This window comes from Labrus mixtus, chromosome 14 (genome assembly GCF_963584025.1).
Source record: "Labrus mixtus chromosome 14, fLabMix1.1, whole genome shotgun sequence".
Classification (NCBI taxonomy): domain Eukaryota; kingdom Metazoa; phylum Chordata; class Actinopteri; order Labriformes; family Labridae; genus Labrus; species Labrus mixtus.
The window spans coordinates 21,576,169-21,595,544 of record NC_083625.1 but is presented as its reverse complement, the minus strand read 5'-3'; the positions used below and the strand labels follow the sequence as shown (position 1 = coordinate 21,595,544).

Here is a 19,376-nt window from a genome sequence, read left to right as displayed (position 1 = left end):
CCAGTTGTTTTTTCCTGCAGTTGTGTAACTTTAGTGTCTGTGTTTGTTTTAAACCTCTTTATATTATTAATATAGTTTGTTATGACGATCTGCTGACAGTTATGCTTGTGATTGGTTATATGAAGCTAACTCCGCCCCTTTTGTGAACACCCTCTTGGAAACTTGAGGGTTAATTATCAGGTTGATAACCGGCTTCGTATGGCTGTTAATCATGGTCTCTGATGTTAGGGTTAGTGAAGCTGGACCCAAAGATATCCTGGAGTCTTTTTCATTGGTTAAATCTGTTGTCATAGAAACCAGATCACACCAGTCATCCTTTGACTTTTCTGCTGAACTCAGAAGATAAAATCAGATTTAATATGTTTATTGTCATGTTACCATGAAGTGACTTTATCAGGTGTCGACAACACATGAGATGAGCTTTAAACGCTGACATGTTCATATTGACAGTGCGCCCCCCTGTAGGTGCAGTTCATGCTGTCAGCCAGCAGGAGGCAGCAGCGTGCTGAGACTGAACAAGCAGAATCCTGACATTTTAACAAGCATGTCTGTGGGCCATAACCACCCTTTAGTTTCCCATCATGCAGCTGGTCTCTCCCTGGGGATTGTGGGTAGAAGTGTTGCTGGAGGGGTTGACCAGCAGCTCGACGTGAGATCTGAGGACGTGTTCATGAAGGTTAAAGCGAGACGAGAGTATCAGTGAGCGCGCTCAGAGTGGAGCAGGTCGAAGCTTTAATGTTTCCACAGAAATAAAAACATTTAAATTTTTTAAATAACACATCCAGAAACAAAGATAGAAAAATAATAATCATTCAGATTGACACTAATCAAGGCAACTTTTACCCACAATGCATTGCACCAGGTTTGGCTTCTGTGGAACGTTTCAGTGTTAGTAGATGTTACTCCTCAGTCTGAAGGCTCTCTTGCTGCTTCTCCTCCTCTCCTGCTACCTCAGTCTCTTCTCCTGCTCCCTCCACCTCCTTTCCTGCTCCCTCAGCCTCCTCTCCTGCTACCTCAGTCTCTTCTCCTGCTCCCTCCGCCTCCTCTCCTGCTACCTCAGTCTCTTCTCCTGCTCCCTCCGCCTCCTTTCCTGCTCCCTCAGCCTCCTCTCCTGCTTCCTCCTCTCCTGCTCCCTCCGTCTCCTCCCCGGTGGAGGAGGAGGGGTTGTCTCCGTCGTAGATTATGTCTTCGGGGTTTGGTGCAGGAGGACAGAAATCCTCATCAGGAAGAATCTTCTGGAAGATGGACTCGGCCTGAACATGAAAACATTAATAATGAATATAAAGAGGTGAAAACTCTTCAAACCTGACCATCACCGCGGTGACAAACTCTCTGACTTCTCCATGATGTCATGCATGTATTATAGAATGGTTACAGCTTTGGAGGCGGAGCCCCATTCATTCCTATGAAAGCTGCTCAGCGGCACATGAAGCACTTTGAGTCTCAGTCCCGTGGCTCCGATCTGCGTTCATCAAGTTGACAAAATATCTCTGAATTCAGCTTTAACAGTATTTAATAACTTTTAGGACCTAATGATTTTAAAAAGAGTTATTTAAGTGTTCGTATCAGGGAGTTGATGTAACTAAAAACATTTATCAGCTGATTTATAGCTGTCTCTTTCCCAATGTGTGTGTGTATGTTTAAGTTTTACCTGTTTGATGGCGTGATCGTGTCCCAGAGCGGCGTCAGGTCCAGAGCACACGTACACATTAGAAGGCAGGTCGTAACCTTCGACCTCCAGCCCCGACCCGTCAGTCACATTGAAGTAGAGACACCAGAGGACAGACGGACAGTTCTCTACAGACACACAGGTAAGGGTTATTTACCTGCCGGCTTCAATGAGTTACAAGTTAAACACACTTTCAGCTCAAATTAAAATCAGGACCATTCAGCAGATATCTGAGGTAACCGACAAACAAAAACAACTCTTTTTAAACTCTTTTCATTCTAGAAAAACATTCATAGAAAATCGAAAAACTTGATTTAATCTCGCTGATGATGTGAGGCGGTCGATTTGTTTGGGGGGGGGGGGGGGTCTCAGATATATACACTAGACGTCCTGCCGATTTATGTTCGTTAGGAGATACTGCTACCCCTCTCCAAGATGGCCGCCATGCAGACGCGTCTCACAAGCCAGGAGGTTGCCTCTTTATGTGTATACCTAAAGGGAAAGTCTAATGTAGTACGGCGGAGTCTTAAATGTCAGGCTCAGTGAGATCAAACTCTCCGAAGACACAAAATGTCAGATTAACATACAGAAACTCTGGAGGGTCCACACACACAAACAGGTTTATGTGAACTGTGGGGTCCTGTGTGAATATGTCGCTCTACGGGGACCTTCCGATGACATCGCTTTATGACATCACTTTATGTCAGATATCTGTCGTACTTAAACAAATCAAACATTTAAACAGAAATGAACAAGAATCAAAGACTGTGGAGTCGAGAGTTAATTCAACTTGTCAACGATATTCTTGACCTTCTTTTTGTTTATAATGAAAAACTCTTCAACCCGGACCCATCACTGTCAGAGATCACAGTTCTGTTCATCACGGAGGTCGCAGTGGGCGGAGTCATTGAACTGAACTTCTTATTTTCTGACCTCCCTGAGTTTAATGGATTAAATATATTAACAGTCTGTGTTACTGTTTTCACATCTGCACTCCTGAAAATATCTCTGTGGACTGCAACACATATTCTCCTGACCTGGTTGTTCACACATGCACCTCACGGCGGGAGAATATCTCTGTCAGACGGGAGTGGGCGGGGGGGGAAGGCTTGGACGTTATCACGGTATTAAAGTGTACCATGGTATTTAGAAATCCCGACGGTATGACTTTTAATACTGGCGAAAACACAAACGCTACTTTTTCTGTTAAACTGACTCAAATATAATGTATTGAGGTGAGGGGTTGTAGTGCACAGCACGCGCCAGCAGGGGTCAGATCCTATGTAGACTCCCGTTACCGAGGCCACTATGACTGCACTGGGGACAAAAAGGGAGGTCGAGACAGAGCTGATAGCTCTGGGAAGGTAAACGTGCTAAGCTAACATCAGAGTGGAGGAGGGAGACTTTTCTTCCTCACGGGGTCATAGTCGTGCATTTACAGAAAACGGGGGTGTATTGTTCCTTAAATAAACCGTGTTGAGCGCTCTTCTTTTGATTGAAAGAGTCATTTATTAAAGTTAAAGAGTGACCAGCGGAGTCGGGCAGAGAGCTCTAGCTGGTCTTTCCCCGCAGGCTGAGAGCTCGACTACCGTCCTGTAGCGAGTAGGAGCGCAAACTCCACAAAGAGAAAACAGACGGAACTAAACGAGCGAGACAGCTGTACAGAAAAGGTGTTGACGATACTGAGCATCGTCATATACCGTACGCCAAAACAAAATGGAAAGACGATATGAAAGTATGAAGAAATGGATACAGGCCAAGCCTAGCGGGGGGGTCGTCTGAGGTAAGACGTGACGTAAAAGAACGACTTAAAGGGACGTACGCAGTAACAGAGTCCTCTATACAACTCTATAATGACAATATTTGTCTTTCTATCGACGCTACGTGTAGTTGAACAGAATCACAATGTGAACTAAAGAGTGGAGAAGAACATACTGGAGAACAGGAAACATAATGCAGCAGGTTCATTAGAGCACAGAGATGGTAGAGGTGGCGTGCAGACAGTCTATGGTCGTGCAGTGATCACAGGGCATAAACGTCACCACCCCCTCACACTCGCTCCAGGTGAATTCTCCTGATTATATCCTGCTGCGTTCTCACATCAGCTCACTCTGACTTTCTGCAGAATAAATACGAGGAGGCTGGAGGAGAAACATTCAGCTGTTTGTGTTCACCACACTTACGTTCTGATAAGATCAGATGTTTCACGTTACATAGTCCAAATGATGGACAGATTAATCTAAAAACAATCTGCAGGTTGATAATGAATCAATAACAATAATTTTATGCGATAACATCCATCAGAGGGACGATGTTTAATACGGAGGATAAAGACGCTGAACCTGCAGTTTGACTTCAAGAGAAACATGACTGAGAAGCTTTTCTCCTCCTCCTCCTCCTTCATCACCTCTGATGAATCTCTTTATACCTGCATCATCCATCCTGCAGGTGTGTGTGTGTGCAGGTTTTTCATGTTATAATTAAAAGCAGTGAAGAAAGTGATGAATGAATTAAAGACAAAGAGGAGGAGGTCAGAGAGGAGAGAAAGTTTACAGGATACAGAGATCAGTGTGTGTGTGTCGTACCCTATTTAACCTACACCTGTTAAATAAGACAGGAGAGGAACGCATCCAGAGTTTCACACAAACTCCTGCACAGAGTCTAAACGTTCCCCTACGTTGTGTTTGTCTACAACTTTCTGTGATTAAAATAAAAAAAATGACCTGATACTGGGTTAATTGTTGCCGTGGTAACAAACAGGTGATGGTTTGAACTTTAATAGAATTGTCATGACGAACGTGGGGTGTCGTACCTTGCTCAGGAGACTCTGCAGTTCGGAACATTTTGGTAACCACCGGTGACAGGTCCTCGTAGGCGGAGCCGACTGACTGACAGGTGAGGTGGACCAAGTCTGCAAAAAAAAAAAAGTGTCAACCACCTTCAACAACCTCACCTGAGGTCACTGGTCTCCATTCTGTGTGTGTGTTACTGTGTGTGTGTGTGTGTGTGTGTGTGTGTGTGTGTGTGTGTCTGTCTCTGTGTGTGTTACTGTGTGTGTGGGTGTGAGTGAGTGAGTGAGTCTCTGTGTGTGTGTGTGTGTGTTTCTGTGGTGTGTGTGTTTTTGTGTGTGTCTTGAGATAAATGGTGTTTAGTTTTAAAGGCGTTCAGGTCCACTGACTCAGTAACCAATCACAGAGAAGCGTCAGAACACTGCAGAAGATGATGATGATGATGAAGATGAAGATTTGACAGGTGTGTGTGTGTGTGTATCTGTGTCATAAATCAGTGTTTCTCTTTTCAAGGACGATGCAGGTTTTTCTCTCCAATGTGTCGGTGTGAAAGCTCTTTGAGGAGTCAGAAGACTAGAAAAGAAATAAACAAGCTCAAGTTCTTTTAACCATTTACAAGCTGAACAAGATGAGATGACATGGAAAGAGATAAAAGATGTGATGAAGACAGGCATCAGACGAGACGAGAGCAGAAAAAATTATCATCAAAATTTGAAAACTTGGAGACAAGATAACGAACACAGAGCGGTTGAGAACAGGTTTATGTCATGCAGTAGAAGATATGAGAGTCTCACATGTTCCTGGCATGCAGGTCATCGTAGACGAGCAGAGCTCCACCATCCTCACCGCTGGACACCCTGCTGCTATTGGAGGAACCGTTACCATGGAGACCTGATCATACAGACAGGTAAGAACTGGACGTGAGTTTAAGAAGACGGAATAAAGTTTAATTTGAATGAAAAAGAGGAGGGTTTCATCTCACACACACACACACACACACACACACACACACACACACACACACACACACACACACACACACACACACACACACACACACACACACACACACACACACACACACACACACACACACACACACACACACACACACACACACACACACAGCTTAAAATCAATGAAGCATCATATTTCTCTGACCACTTTTAATTCAGCATTTCAATGTTTAACCTTTACTAATCTGTGTGTGTGTGTGTGTGTGTGTGTGTGTGTGTGTGTGTGTGTGTGTGTGTGTGTGTGTGTGTGACACTCGTTAGGACAGACAGACGTTTAACTAGACAGATGATTTGATTTACCTGTTGGTCTGAGTCACTGAGAAGGACGGAGCTGTCAGTTATCAACACAGCTCTGGAGATCAACCTGAACAGACAGACAGGTCAGACAGACAGGTCAGACAGACAGACAGGAATGTTCGAGTGGAGGCTGATATGATGTGGTTGATTTGTGGGTCGTGACCTGGTGGGTGTGGCCAGCTTCTTGCGGTCCGCCCCCACATAACCATCTTCCACCACAAAATGGCTGCAGCTGATTCGCTGTCCTCGGCTGTCAATCACAGCCTTACACCTGCAAAAAAAGGGGGAGGAGATAAGAACACATGATGTTATTGAAAGTGTAAAAAGTGAATTTATCTGCATGTTTTAAAATGACCAATAAGATCTTCTTAAAAGTCCTCCTGACCTGCAGCTTGATACACAAACACAAACACACACACACTGAAGAGCTGCTGAAACCTATTATTGGGAATAATGATGCGCACCAAAGCTCATCTATAACCTCTGACACACACATTTTGGAGACCATCAGCAAGAAGGTCACACACGCACGCACGCACACACGCACACACAGAGCTTCTTGTGTGACTCTTTTTATCATCGTTAGCATTTACACCTTCAGATTTATTAACTGCAGCTCTCTGTGGCCGCGATCATTGTGTGTGTGTGTTTGTGTGACCCACATATGTGTAAAAATCACTGGGTGGAGCAGGTATAAGGTATGTATAAATCAGCCCCTCCCCCACTGCAGACACAAACACCAAATGTTTGTGTGCATACACACAAAGCATCATGGGAAATGTGTTTCATATTTTTCAGACTGCATTTCTGCTACAGCGCTGTAACTAAGTCCGCCCTCATTACGCCTGAAGACGTTCATATAGATTCCATGACACTGGTATTGGTGTACCAGTCACAGCAGGAGCTCCACGTACACACACAGTCAGACATGCACACACACACACACACACACACAGAGCTGTTTTCCCCCCCGCTGTCTCAGCTGATCCTGTCTCTCATCTGTAACGCCTCTGTTACTACCTCTGAAGACGGTACGGGGGGGGGGGGGGGGGGTCACTTCATCCCCCCGTTACACCTCCACCACATTCAGACTGAAGGAGAAACGTCACAGGGGTGAAGATATCTAGCATGAAACAGCGCTCCGAACAATTCTAATGTTTTTTTTATAAGCACACCTGCCTGATAAAGACATGCTAACAGGCTAATGTCACCATGACAACATGATGTGACAGATGATGACCTCCCACAGGGGTGTGTGTGTGTCAGCAGCCCATCAGTCATTTAATCAGAAAGTTGATGAGGCAGCAAATAAAGAGAGAAAGAGAGAGAGAGGGCAAGAGAGAGAGTAAGGGGAGGGGGGTTGGGAGTAAGGGTAGGGGGGGCAGTGAGATGTTAAAAGGAGGAGAAATGAGGGAGTGGATCTGAGGAGGTGATGAAGAGGATCAGAGGTTAAATTATGAAGTTCATTTCCTCTCCATAAATTGAATATTTCACTGATCATAAATTATCATCCAATCACTGAAAGGTCACACACACACACACACACACACACACACAGCCCCCCCACCCCTACACACACGCTCACACACTGCCCCTCATCGTGAGTACTTTGGTACTACAGTGTAATCAGAGTTTTACCTGACTGTACAGGTGTTATCATGCGTACCTGTTGGAGTCCTTGTCGAGCAGCAGACAGGTGATCGAGTGTCTCAAACAGTAGATCCCTCCAAACACAGCACACATCCTGAAACAAACAAAGATCTGTTATCCAATCAGCTAATAATAATAATAATAATACATTTAATTTGTAACGCACTTTACATTTTTGCAAAAAAATCTAGTGTGCTAAAGTGCTACAGGAAAAAAAAAAAAATTGATCAACTAAGCAACTAACAAGGCTTTGTTAAAAAGGTGGGTTTTTAGAGCCCTTTTAAAAGCGTCAGCAGACTGTGGAGCCCTCAGCTGCTCGGGGAGACCGTTCCACAGACTGGGAGCAGAAGGCCCGGTCACCCATGGTGTGGAGCTGCCTGTCAGACTGTCAGCCAATCAGCAGGCAGAACATATGACAGACAGTCACAGCAGTGTGTACCCAAGTTTACCTGAATGATCAGAGAGGTCAAAGGTATCTTTATTGTCCCCACAGGGAATTTTATTTGGAGCTGGAGACATACAAATACATAAACAACACTAATAAATCATCCAAACCTCAAGTGCATAAGTACATACAACATGAAACATGAAGACCAGCAGAGATGTTCCAGCATCACTCTAAAAATTATAAAGTGCAATGAGCAATGAATTAGAATTCAACTGCTATTCAACAGACAAATAGCAGCAGGTACAAATGAGACCCGATGCCTTTTAGTCTTCACCACGGGCAGTCTGTACCGTCTGCCTGAGGGGTGAGAGGGTGATCCGGGCTCTGCAGGAGAGAAGTCACCTTTCTGACCACCTGTCTGTAGAGGTCGCTCAGCTGGACTTGACTCCTCCCTGCAATCTTGCTCGCCACTTTAACCAGGCTACCTAGTCTGTTTTTATTGGCTACAGCCAGATTACCATACCAGGCAATAATACAAAACATTAAAACTGATTCAGTAAATCTTTTATAAAAGAGGGTCATCATCTCAGAGGATACATTAAAAGAACACATTTGTCTTAGGAAATACAACCTCTGTTGGACCTTCTTTGTGGTAACAACAGCATGTTGCTCAAAGGACAGTTTGTTGTCCAGCACAGTGGCCAGATATTTGTAGCTGTTCACTATCTCTATACCAGCACCCTTTAATATGGTTGGCACAGGACTAGATTGAGTCTTCCTAAAATCAATAATCATGTCCTTTGTTTTCAGTAGGTTTAGCTGAAGGAAAGACTCATCACACAAGGATGTGAATTCATCAACCACAGGCCCATGGTGATGCTCCTCCCCTTCAAAAAGACTTAAAATGACTGTGTCATCCGCAAATTTAACTACATGCCTCCTAATGTGATTGCTACAGCAGTCATTTGTGTACAAGATAAATAATAAAGGGGAGAGACAACATCCTTGAGGAGAACCAATGGAGGCGTGAAAATACCTGTTACTTACATATTTTATACAGATCAAAGTCAAGAAAGATTATCTACATTTTTACCTGACAAAGGTTCAAATTCTGTTCTGACTGACAGGTGTCTCAGCCAATCACAATCTGCTGGGTGTATCTCTTTCAACCCCCCCTATCCCCCTCTAATAACTAACATAATCACATTACAGCTCACTTAGAACAACACACACACACACACACACACACACACACACACACACACACACACACACACACACACACACACACACACATCTGTCATCACATATTAATTAAAGAGTGTGTGTGTGTGTGTGTGTGACGGTATGTGTCAGAGCAGTAATATCCTCAGAGGATCGTCAAATATGTAAATGAGCTGAGCCCTGGGCGACACCCCCTAATTAATATTCAATGCTGCTCTAATTAGAGACAGCAGCTGTTACCGTGACAACCAACCAAACAGCCTCCTGAAACTGTGAAAGTCGCACAGGTGTCAGACAGGCAGACAGAGAGACAGGCAGGCAGTCAGACAGACAGACATAGAGACAGACAGAGAGACAGACAGTCAGACAGACAGACAGAGAGACAGGCAGGCAGACAGACAGACAGACAGCGAGACAGACAGAAAGACAGACAGACAGGCAGACAGAGAGACAGACAGACAGGTGTGCAGACAGGTTCTTACCTACAGAAACACTGGGGTATCTCTCCAAGGCCGTAAACAGGAAACAGGAAGGGAGTGTTGCCGTAGCGACCTAGGCAACGTAGGAAGTGACGTGTTGAGGCGAGTCCCTCTTCTGTGGGCGTGTCTTCTGTTACCATGGCGATTGAGTGAAGCAGGAAGTGCTGCAGGTTGTCACCGAGCTGCTGATCACGCAGGAACTCCAAATATGGCCGACCTCTGTATGCTGAAAGAAGAGAGGATGAATCAATACATTACCTACAATGCCCTACATAATAGGAACTTTTTCTATAAATGTACTGGTGAGTCTGCTGGACAGGTGAGGTGTCTCACCCTGCTGCTCCTCCGTTTCTTCCACACAGGAAGTGAGGAAACGCATCAACTTCCTCTTTTCTACCACAGACAGCTGACGGTTCGCAAAAACATCAGCTCTGCTGCACGGCACCTGAGAGACACACAGGTGATGTACAGGTAGCATACAGGTGAACACAGGTCATATCCAGGTAAACACACAGCTAAAGTGAGCAAAACTGAGAGGTAAACACATACACAAAGGCTGAGATAGAGACAGGTGTAGAAGGTGTATGGATTAGACTCACCTGTTCTACGCTGCCGTTCCTGTAGGTCAGTATCCTGGTGACGTTCTTAAACTCTGCATAGCGACTGACGTTTGATTTGATGAGCAGATCGACCAATGAGCCGCGAGAATACATGAGCTGAAGAAGAAGAAGGTGTTTTTACGACTGATTGTGCAGCTCTTTGTTCAATAATATCTCCAACATCAGTTTTTATTTAAACTTATAGACGTTATTGAGGTCATCACGATACTCTATGATTCTAGTTAAAAACAACATTGATACTTCAGTGTTTCCCCTAGGTTTACAGCGTTGGGGTGGGGGGGGACACGCCGACACAAACACTTGAAGGAATCTTGGTGTTCATGTGTTCCTTTAATGACAGCTGTCCTTTTCTATCAGAAAGGTATCCTTAAATGACTTCTTTCCCTGATTTCAGACTCTATCAACTATCATATCCCTACAATAAAGGCACAAAAAGCCCAAAAAGAAATCTTTAAAACAAAAAAAAAATGTTTTTTTTTTTTTTTTTAAACTTGACCTTCAGTGGGGGCGGCCCGACGACAACAATAAAGGTCCTAGACACTTGATATCAGGTCGTTTAACTATGAAAAGTTGCACACAAACTCCTGCACGGTGTTAAATTGCACAACAGCGTGGTTTTTAGGGGGACGTGAAGTCACATGACACGGTGTTACCTTGGAGACCAGGTCGATGTTGAACCTGCGGCCTTCCTTCACCAGCTGAGCATAGCCGATCTTCTTCTTCGTTGGTACTGATTGGCTTTGAGCTGCTGAGGGGGCGGGTTGATCGGCCTCTGGCTCCTCCCCTTCTGTGTGTGAAGCCTGTTTGATTGGACAACACATCTGTCAGTAATCCAGTTGTGCTGCAGACGACCCATAATTCAAAGTGGTGATCTAATGTAAATGTAAGTAGTAAATGAGAGTTATGAAAAGTGAAGATGATGTTCACATTGTTCATGTTAAAGAAGAAGATCTAGATCTTTGTCCCTCACCTCTTCTTCTCTGTCTGCTGTTCCATCTGCTTCCTCCGTCGTTTCTTCTTTTGGCTCTAAACATAAAGACAAATAGATTATCGTCCTGTCGACCCTGACTGACCTTTAGATCTGCTCACTGAAATAGTTATCTGTTCATACCTAAATATTACAGGAGTGAAAACTAACGGTGACTCACTCAGAGCTCTGTCTAACCACGCCCACTCCTCTCGGGGCGCCCTCAAACAAACCTGCACATTCTGTCTCTGACGTTTCTTTGACAGCGACTTCATCTACTCCTCCTCGTTCTTCTTCTGTGGTGTTTAGACATTTCTCCTCCACCTCCTCCTCCTCCTCCTCACTGAGAAAAACGTTCGTAAAAACATTCATAACTCTTTGATTCAGTCATGTGTGGGCATTTAAATTCAATCATCAAACCAAATAACAACAAAAATAAGGAAAACACTGAAAGGCTTTTAATGTGAAAGAGCAGCAGCAGGAAATATGTCATAACGTGAGGTTCAGGTATGTGTGAGGCTTACCTGGTGTAACAGAACACCTGCACGTTACTGATTGAGGAGGAGTCTGAGTTTGACAGGTGGATCAGCTCCTCCCCTTCCTCCACAAGACTCGACCAATCCTGAGGCTCCTCTGGCTGAGACTCCTCCTCCTACCACACACACACACATACATTATTAGTTAACGTTTCTAATCCCTCATCTTTCCCATCATGCTCAGCAGGAGTGAAATCCTCCATGATTGTAGTTTACATTGCACAGGAACATGGAGGTGATGTGGTGAGTTCAGCAGCCAATCAGAGAGCAGCATTGGACTCACATGTTGCTTTTGTATCCAGGTGAGCAGGCCGTTGAAGGTGAAGCTGGCCCAGTTAGCTGCATAATAACTCCTCCTGAAGAAACACAGTTTGATTAAATCATACACAACACCTGCATTCTCTCTGACGGCCAGCAGGGGGCATAAATCTGTCTCATTCTTTATAAGTCAGCTGATTGAGTCTCTCCATAAACATTCTCCTAAGGAGTTTATGTTCTCAGTCTGTAGTTTAAGTCTTCTTCAACACAGCATGATGTTGATTTAGTCAATGACGGACCAGTTAAAAGTCACAGAGCCCAGAGAGAGGGGGTGGAGTTAGGGCGGGGCTACCAGGGATTGACAGGTCGTTACCATGGTGACCGTAAAAAAAAAAAAGAGTTGCTCAGTGTTGAGTTGTACTAAAAGAAACTCTGAGGAGTTATTATCCACACACTCTCAGTTCTCTTAAATGCTGTCTCCTCGGCCCTCGCTCCTCGGCCGAACCGGAAGTAGTTCTAGTCCCGCCATGTTAAGGAACGCCCAAAGCTCTAGTAACTGAACGGAGGAGAGAGGAGAGAGACCCGAGGAGCGGTGACCGAGGATACACGAGAGCTGACTTTGCGGAAGTCTTTTTACTGACAGGCACGCCCCCTGATCGAATATCACTCATTGATTGGACGCTGCAGCGGATCAGACTTCAATGAAACTTCAACATCAGCAGAGTTTAATAACGGAGAAAAGACGGACATTAAAAAGAAGCTAAACGGACCGTTGGACATTTAAACAAGACTATAAACATCTGTCAGTTTGTAAAGAGTCAGTCTGTGATGAGCTGGGATTAAAAAAGTGTTTGACATGAAGATTAACAACGAAATATGAAGCATAAGTTCTATAAAATCAATATAATGCAGTGTAGACCGATCTCTCCCGACTTTATATATGATTTGTTTTTGATTCACCATCAAACAAAAAGTCTGTTAGTATGAAGTGTTAAAATCAAATGATCATAAACGATTCATTCATAACTATAAGAGGTAGGTTATATTTTATTTTCATGATCAGTCAGACTGTACGTTTTAATTTATTATATTGAGAATGATTTCATTCAATGATTTCAGTCAGAAACACGTTTTACATTCACCATTATGTTAATGAAGTTTCATATCAGACTGATCATTAATGATCTTCGTGTTTGAACAATGTCACGTTTTTTTCCTTTATTTAAAACTTAATAAATAATTTCCAGTATTCCTAGGACATCATAAAATATCTTTGATTATGAAATACAGAGTTCATTATCAAATTATTAGTCATAAATAAATAAATAAATAATTCAATATTAAATATTTTTGTCAGTAGAAATCATCCTTTTGGTTTGAAGCAGACTGCAGGTTGTTCTTCGTGTACAGGTGTTTGTTATCAGGTAGCATAAAGAGACTAAACACTGCTACTGTGTGTATTTTATTAGAAATAATACAGTTCATATTTGTGCGGACATAAACAGCTGTTTAAGTTGACTGACAGCTGAACGTGATCAGCTGATGTCATCATCACAAACGGACATCGCTTCATGTGACGCTACAGAGGAAAGGACGTGTTATGTCTCTTAAAACATATCTCCTCATTTCCTCTCTCCTCTGCTTCGTTTCCTTGCATCTCTCCATGCATCTCTGGTGGGAGGGACTAAGACGCAAGTGGAGGAGGCAAGTGGAGGACACTGGGATGCAATTAAGGGAACTGGGATGTACCCACTGTGACTACAGAGGATTCCTTCTGTTAGCTGATGACTTAGCATAGGCTAAATCCCTCACTTTTCTTAAGCCCCTCCCTCTTATCCATATATGGTCTATAACCAATGACCTCATGGTGACCACACCCACTGTGATTCAGACTGACTTTTATTATACCGGGTAAAGATTGGAAATAGCTGATATGATATATATTTTTAAAGCAGACAGCGCCCTCTGCTGTTTAAAAAAAGAGTAGTTCATTATTTTGTCTCATGGATTTAAATCGTCCATATTTGTGTTGATTTGTAATTGTTATGTGAGGTATTGTAACGTGCCCACCAATAGAAACCACCAGAGAGTGTGTTGAGACTCACAGGGAGTTATTGATGATCAATAACAACAATAGTGATCATTTAAATATTCATGATGATGTTGATAAGACGACTGACCTGTCCACATGAAGAACTCTCTGTCCCACTCTGGAGAAGGCCGCTGCTACCACCGACTCAGCAAGACCTGAACGATAACCAATCATAATCCATCATGTTCTCTCCGTCACTCTCAGCATGTCTGCATTCATCAACCATCAGTAACTAAAAGACTGTGAACGTCTCCACACAGACTGATACAGAGGCTGCGTTATAAACACTGAAGATACTGTCCACGCTAAACGCATGCTTCAATTCTCACTTCCAAAATGCTGCAGGAGCAGACAGAGACACACACACGTCTAATAATAACCAGTCTGATTATGTAATGTTTTCAAAACAGTCAAATATGATTGAGAGTTTGTTTTTGTAGATTAAAGCAGATTCATTAAAGAGGTCATATTATGCCCTTTTTGGGGTTCATATATTTAATCTATGTACCTACTAAAGTATGTTCACAATAGCTAAAGTTTGAAAAAAGTGTCTGTTTTCATGTACTGCCGCTCCATGCACCGGCTCGCTTCTGACTCTCTCTCTAAAGCTCTTAAGTGCCCACGTTCAGAGTCCCCACGTGTGCCAAGTCTGATCTGATTGGTCGGCCTGTCGGCTCTGCCGTAATTGGTCAGTCGCTCAGCGCGGTTCTCGGAAATGCCACGCCCCTTTTACCATATTGGGAATGCAGCCACTTTGGCTCCGAAGGGAGCAAAAACATGCTGTGCTAGCACCTTAGCACTACTGTGCTACTGCAGGGTACGGCATATCATGGGCGTGCTACAGAAGTTAATGGGCGTGCAACATGAGCTGCTGGGCTTGCCACAATGAGCCAATGGGCTTAGATCAGTGATCTCACACTGACAAGACGGGTCCACTACCACTAGTTAAATTATAAATTACAATAAACAATGTAGGCTCAATATAATAGTTTTGTTATAAGTCTACACTAATATAACTAAAGAAGAATAATCTAGGCTACATAAATATTTAGCGCAAGATACCGCTAAGTAACCATGGTAACACACAGTTCCTGTTTCCACCTGAGAGAGGGAAGTATGTCCCAAAGCCTGCCGCTGTATTTCTACCCTACACCTTGATGAAGGAGACATCATTCAGCTGAGAGTGTGACTTCTGACGGAGTGCACTCCGTCACGGAGGGGGAGGGTGTAGGGGTTGGTTTGAAAAAGGGCTGACGTCACACTGGCAATTTTTATCGAGGGGGGCTAGAACCGAGTGTTACATGCAGCTAATGCTACAGCTAACAGGAGGACGTAGGAGAAGCCGCGTTTACGCAATTTTTGCACATAGATGTGCCTAAACATGCACAGGACACTTGGAAAACACACTAAAGAGCATATAAAACCAGAAAAAAATTATGTGAAACCAAAACATATTTTTACAAACATATTAATATTTTGTAATAAATCTGCCTGTCCGGTTAATATTTCTGAAGCTAATAGGGTCGATGAAGAATATTATCACGTGATGTTATTTAAATAATTAAAACTAACACAGAAGGAACACTTCTCTCTATTCACCCTGCATCACTACTGAACACAATCAGACAGCTAACTGTTAGCTGCTTACTGCTAGCATCATCATAACATCAGCTGACGCTCACACTGACAGCACCATTAGCCTGTTAGCACCATTAGCCTGTTAGCACCATTAGCCTGTTAGCAAAATTAGCCTACCAGTAGCATCAGGCTCTAATCAGTTAGATAACATCATTCATTAAGCTAACGGTAGCTCCGCTGCTAACACGAACAAACATATAAATGTAATAAATCGGTGATATCTGAGCATGTTGATCGTGGAGTTAGCAGACACATCTGGGGCATTAGCATCTAGCCACAGTGGTTTAGAATGAACTGGTCGTTAGCCTTTAGCTAACCTCTAGCTAACGCCCAGGCTAACCGTAGTCCGTGCCACGATATGGACCGTTTTAACCCGATATCCCGGAGCGAGCCGTTGTTACACCGAACAGAGACACGTTCACACACATGACCCGGATTGAAACAGGATATTAAAAACAGGTGTTTATGTACCTGTGCCCAGAATGACGACGTCAAATTCAGAAGGTAGGTCCTCGGCAGCCATGTTGTTAGCAGAGAGAAACACCAAGTCACGTGACGGGGACAGCTCTTTGCTCCTCCCACAAACACCATAATCAACCAATCAGTAAACAGTCATCAATTCATAACAATTCAATAAACTTCTTCTGAGTTTTAGGGCCACGTTCATGAAAACAAACAAAGATTAAAGTCTTAATTTATTAAAAATAAAGTTGTAATACAAGCAGCCCGTTTCAGAGACGCCATACTTACAGGGTCATTCCTAGAGGGTCGGTTAATCAAACTGAGAGGAAACAGTCTGCTCATCACACAGTGTGTGTGTGTGTGTGTGTGTGTGTGTGTGTGTGTGTGTGTGTGTGTGTGTGTGATTATCAGTTGATTATTACTGTCTGATCATTGAGTCAAGCTGGTGGAAGGTTTGGAAGAAAAAACGTCTTCTTCCGTGGTGCTTTATGGTTTTGCCAAGCCCCCCCCCCCACACACACACACACACAAAAACACATACACATACACACACACGCACGCACACTGTGTGATGTGCAGCCAGAAACACAGACCGTTTCCTCTTTTGTTGTAAAAGAAAAAGGCCAGATGGTTTAAAATGAAAAAAATACATCCTCTCCACGCCTCCTTTCCTTCTGTCCCATCCTTGACTCCTCATCTCCCCACCTTGTGTCCTCTCCTCTCCTCTCATCTCCTCACCTTGTATCCTTCTCTCCTCACCTGGTTTCCTCACACACTTTCTAACTATACTATACTGCCAGCGTATTTCAGACGGTGTGCAGGATTTAGTCTTCAATATGTGATAGGTTCATTTGTCTCCTGCACACCGTCTGATGGAATACATGTCGTTTGTTTTAAAGCGTTGGTACTTTTCGGATACATGATCATAAAAAAACAAACAGATTGCATCGTTTAAAAACACAATATCGAGAAATATTTAAGTACTAAACACTTTTACAACCTTAATTAAACTAGATGATGAGTAAACAAGACAAATATTTATGTGAATGTATAAGAACACGACGTACTGCAGGATGTCCAAACTGCCCTGAACACCTGAACATCGTGTGTGTGTGTGTGTGTATGTGTGTGTGTTTGTGTGTGTGTGTGTGTGTGTGTGTGTATGTGTGTGTGTGTGTGTGTGTGTGTGTGTGTGTGTGTTTGTGTGTGCAGTTGGTCTCTCTGTTCTCTGAATCGTCTGAAGAACCTTTAAAGGAATCTGAAGTGTTCTTCTGTTAAATCTTTTCTGGCGTCTCTTCTGTTCCTGACATTAAACGCCGTTTTGTAGCTCGTTAGCGCGAGGTGTTAACGAGAGCTGTGTGCTGATAGGACGGCTATGATCAGTGGCCAACAATGTTTACTGCTCATTTCCTGTCTGCAGAGAAACTTCCAGAGACAGACAGAGAGAGAGAGAGAGAGAGAGCGAGAGAAAGCGACCTTAAGTTAACACAGATCTGGAGTTTTTTGCGACACACTGACAGAAACCTGGTTCAGTAATTGTCTGTCCACCACACAGTTTATCGGATATATGACGTTAAAACTGAAGTGAGAGGAAATAACTATTTCTAGCATGCATTTATATGTGGTTATACTTCCTGTTGATTGGCTGTGAGTGCTGTTTGGAGGCGGAGCTTAGAGTTTAACAATTGTTAAACTAGACGGTCAGAAAAGATGAGTAGCAGTAGAGATACTACTGTCTATAAATGATGTCATAAAGGGTTAATACTGTGACTACTGTCGCTTAGCTTATTGTCGCTTAGCTTACTGTCGGCGTACCAACTTTGACTCCACGTGGCGTGCACTCGACACGCCACGTGGAGGCGGTCATGAGAGCACACATGCTACTTATAAGCTAAGTCATGTTAACGTCAAAGAGCTCTCAGCTGGTCCAGCCACAGGACTACAGACAACTACTTCATGAATTGTTACCTCTGATATTTTCAAACAATCAGATTATATAATACACACACACACACACACACACACACACAGACACACACACACACACACACACACACACACACACACAGACAGGTGACTGTAATGGTTTCTGTGAGGTTAGCACCTGATGATAAAGCTTCATAAAAAGCCTTGATTTGATTGGCTGGTGTTGTTAGTGTGTGATCTCTGCTTACTGATCTTATAGATGGGATGAGTTTGAGACGGATCGATCATTTGAATGTGTTGTTTCAGACTAATATGGAGGTGATGGTATTCAGGTATTTTTTCTGCTGACATTTAATCTACTCGGCTCTGTAAAGGTTAATTTGATGCTTTTAATTTGATGCTGCGCCTTTAATTTGAAACTCAGCTGATGTATGAGGTGGGGTTCCTGTTAGGTCCATCAGTCTCTCTCCTGTATGCTGAGATTAAAAAGATATAAATGTATGATCTGTGGGGAACAGCTCCACTGATCTGTCTGAACGGGAGAGAATCAGATCGAACAAAATACAAACAAACATGAGAGATGAAGCACAGAAGAGACAAAACCTGCAGTTCCTCCAGTGTCCACTAGAGTCTGTCTCCTGCAGTGAGTCAGTCTCCATAGAGCCCCATGTTAAAATGTCCAACTTTACAGCAGAAATAAACATTGAGAAATTGTAAATTGTAAACATGAGATCATTTCTCTCTTCAACTGTACAAGCTGAATGTTTACACAACTCACCTGTTTACATTATATTAAGGCTTAAAGCGATGTAGAATTAGGGTGTGTGGCCTCTTTGAGTGGCAGGTAGGACCTGCTAGGTATCACAACTGAGTCGCTGAACTTAACTTTGGACCAAAAAATTAACATTTTTGTGTCTGCATGGAAAAGGAAATCTTGGCGGGAATTCGACTAATGCTACCTGCTGGCTACACCGGAGTCACTGAGAAATAGTTGTCCGTTCTAAGAGTCATATGACGGTCAGTCCATAAGGTCAAAGGTTAAGGTGTGTACAGTGTAAACAAACCTGTGCAAATCAATTCAACTCAAAGCAGAGGTGAAGCCATCAGAGGTTAGAAAAATGAGCTAAAGGCTCAGACTGTAACAACACTAAATCGTGCAGTTGGATCCTTTTAATGATTCAACATAATAAAGACAAATAAATAAAATAAAATAAAATGCTGGTTTCTTGCCTCAACTTTCGCCACGTGTCTGACGCTAAAAAAACATTGACCTCAATTGGTTTGAGTTTGGTTTTCATTTCACTGTAATTTCTGTCAGGTGTCCAGCACACCTGCACGGGTTGCATATTACCGCCATTGTTGCCA

The 19,376-nt window shown here is 43.3% G+C and overlaps 1 protein-coding gene and 1 long non-coding RNA gene across 5 annotated transcripts; both read right to left on the bottom strand.

The window, feature by feature from the left end:
* Nucleotides 1–348: 348 nt before the first annotated feature.
* Nucleotides 349–16,190, bottom strand: chm (CHM Rab escort protein). Of its 4 annotated transcripts, none has more exons than XM_061055799.1 (18): nt 16,095–16,190; nt 14,074–14,140; nt 11,919–11,991; nt 11,624–11,751; nt 11,333–11,442; nt 11,103–11,158; nt 10,786–10,932; nt 10,112–10,228; nt 9,846–9,957; nt 9,516–9,738; nt 7,438–7,515; nt 5,935–6,042; nt 5,775–5,838; nt 5,253–5,349; nt 4,482–4,580; nt 1,652–1,797; nt 978–1,253; nt 349–935 (listed from the first exon to the last, which is right to left on the bottom strand). In XM_061055799.1, exons 1-18 carry the CDS (start codon nt 16,144–16,146, stop codon nt 900–902), a joined length of 1,989 nt encoding a protein of 662 aa, XP_060911782.1. In that variant the 5' UTR covers nt 16,147–16,190; the 3' UTR covers nt 349–899. The 4 variants fall into 4 exon arrangements, with proteins under 4 accessions (XP_060911782.1, XP_060911781.1, XP_060911783.1 ...); XM_061055798.1 differs by having other exon boundaries at nt 349–1,087; nt 1,124–1,253; XM_061055800.1 differs by having other exon boundaries at nt 349–1,053; nt 1,132–1,253.
* Nucleotides 2,027–4,243, bottom strand: LOC132988420 (uncharacterized). Its single transcript, XR_009675809.1, has 2 exons — nt 2,519–4,243; nt 2,027–2,482 (listed from the first exon to the last, which is right to left on the bottom strand). It is a non-coding gene; the product is annotated as an uncharacterized LOC132988420 (long non-coding RNA).
* Nucleotides 16,191–19,376: the final 3,186 nt, after the last annotated feature.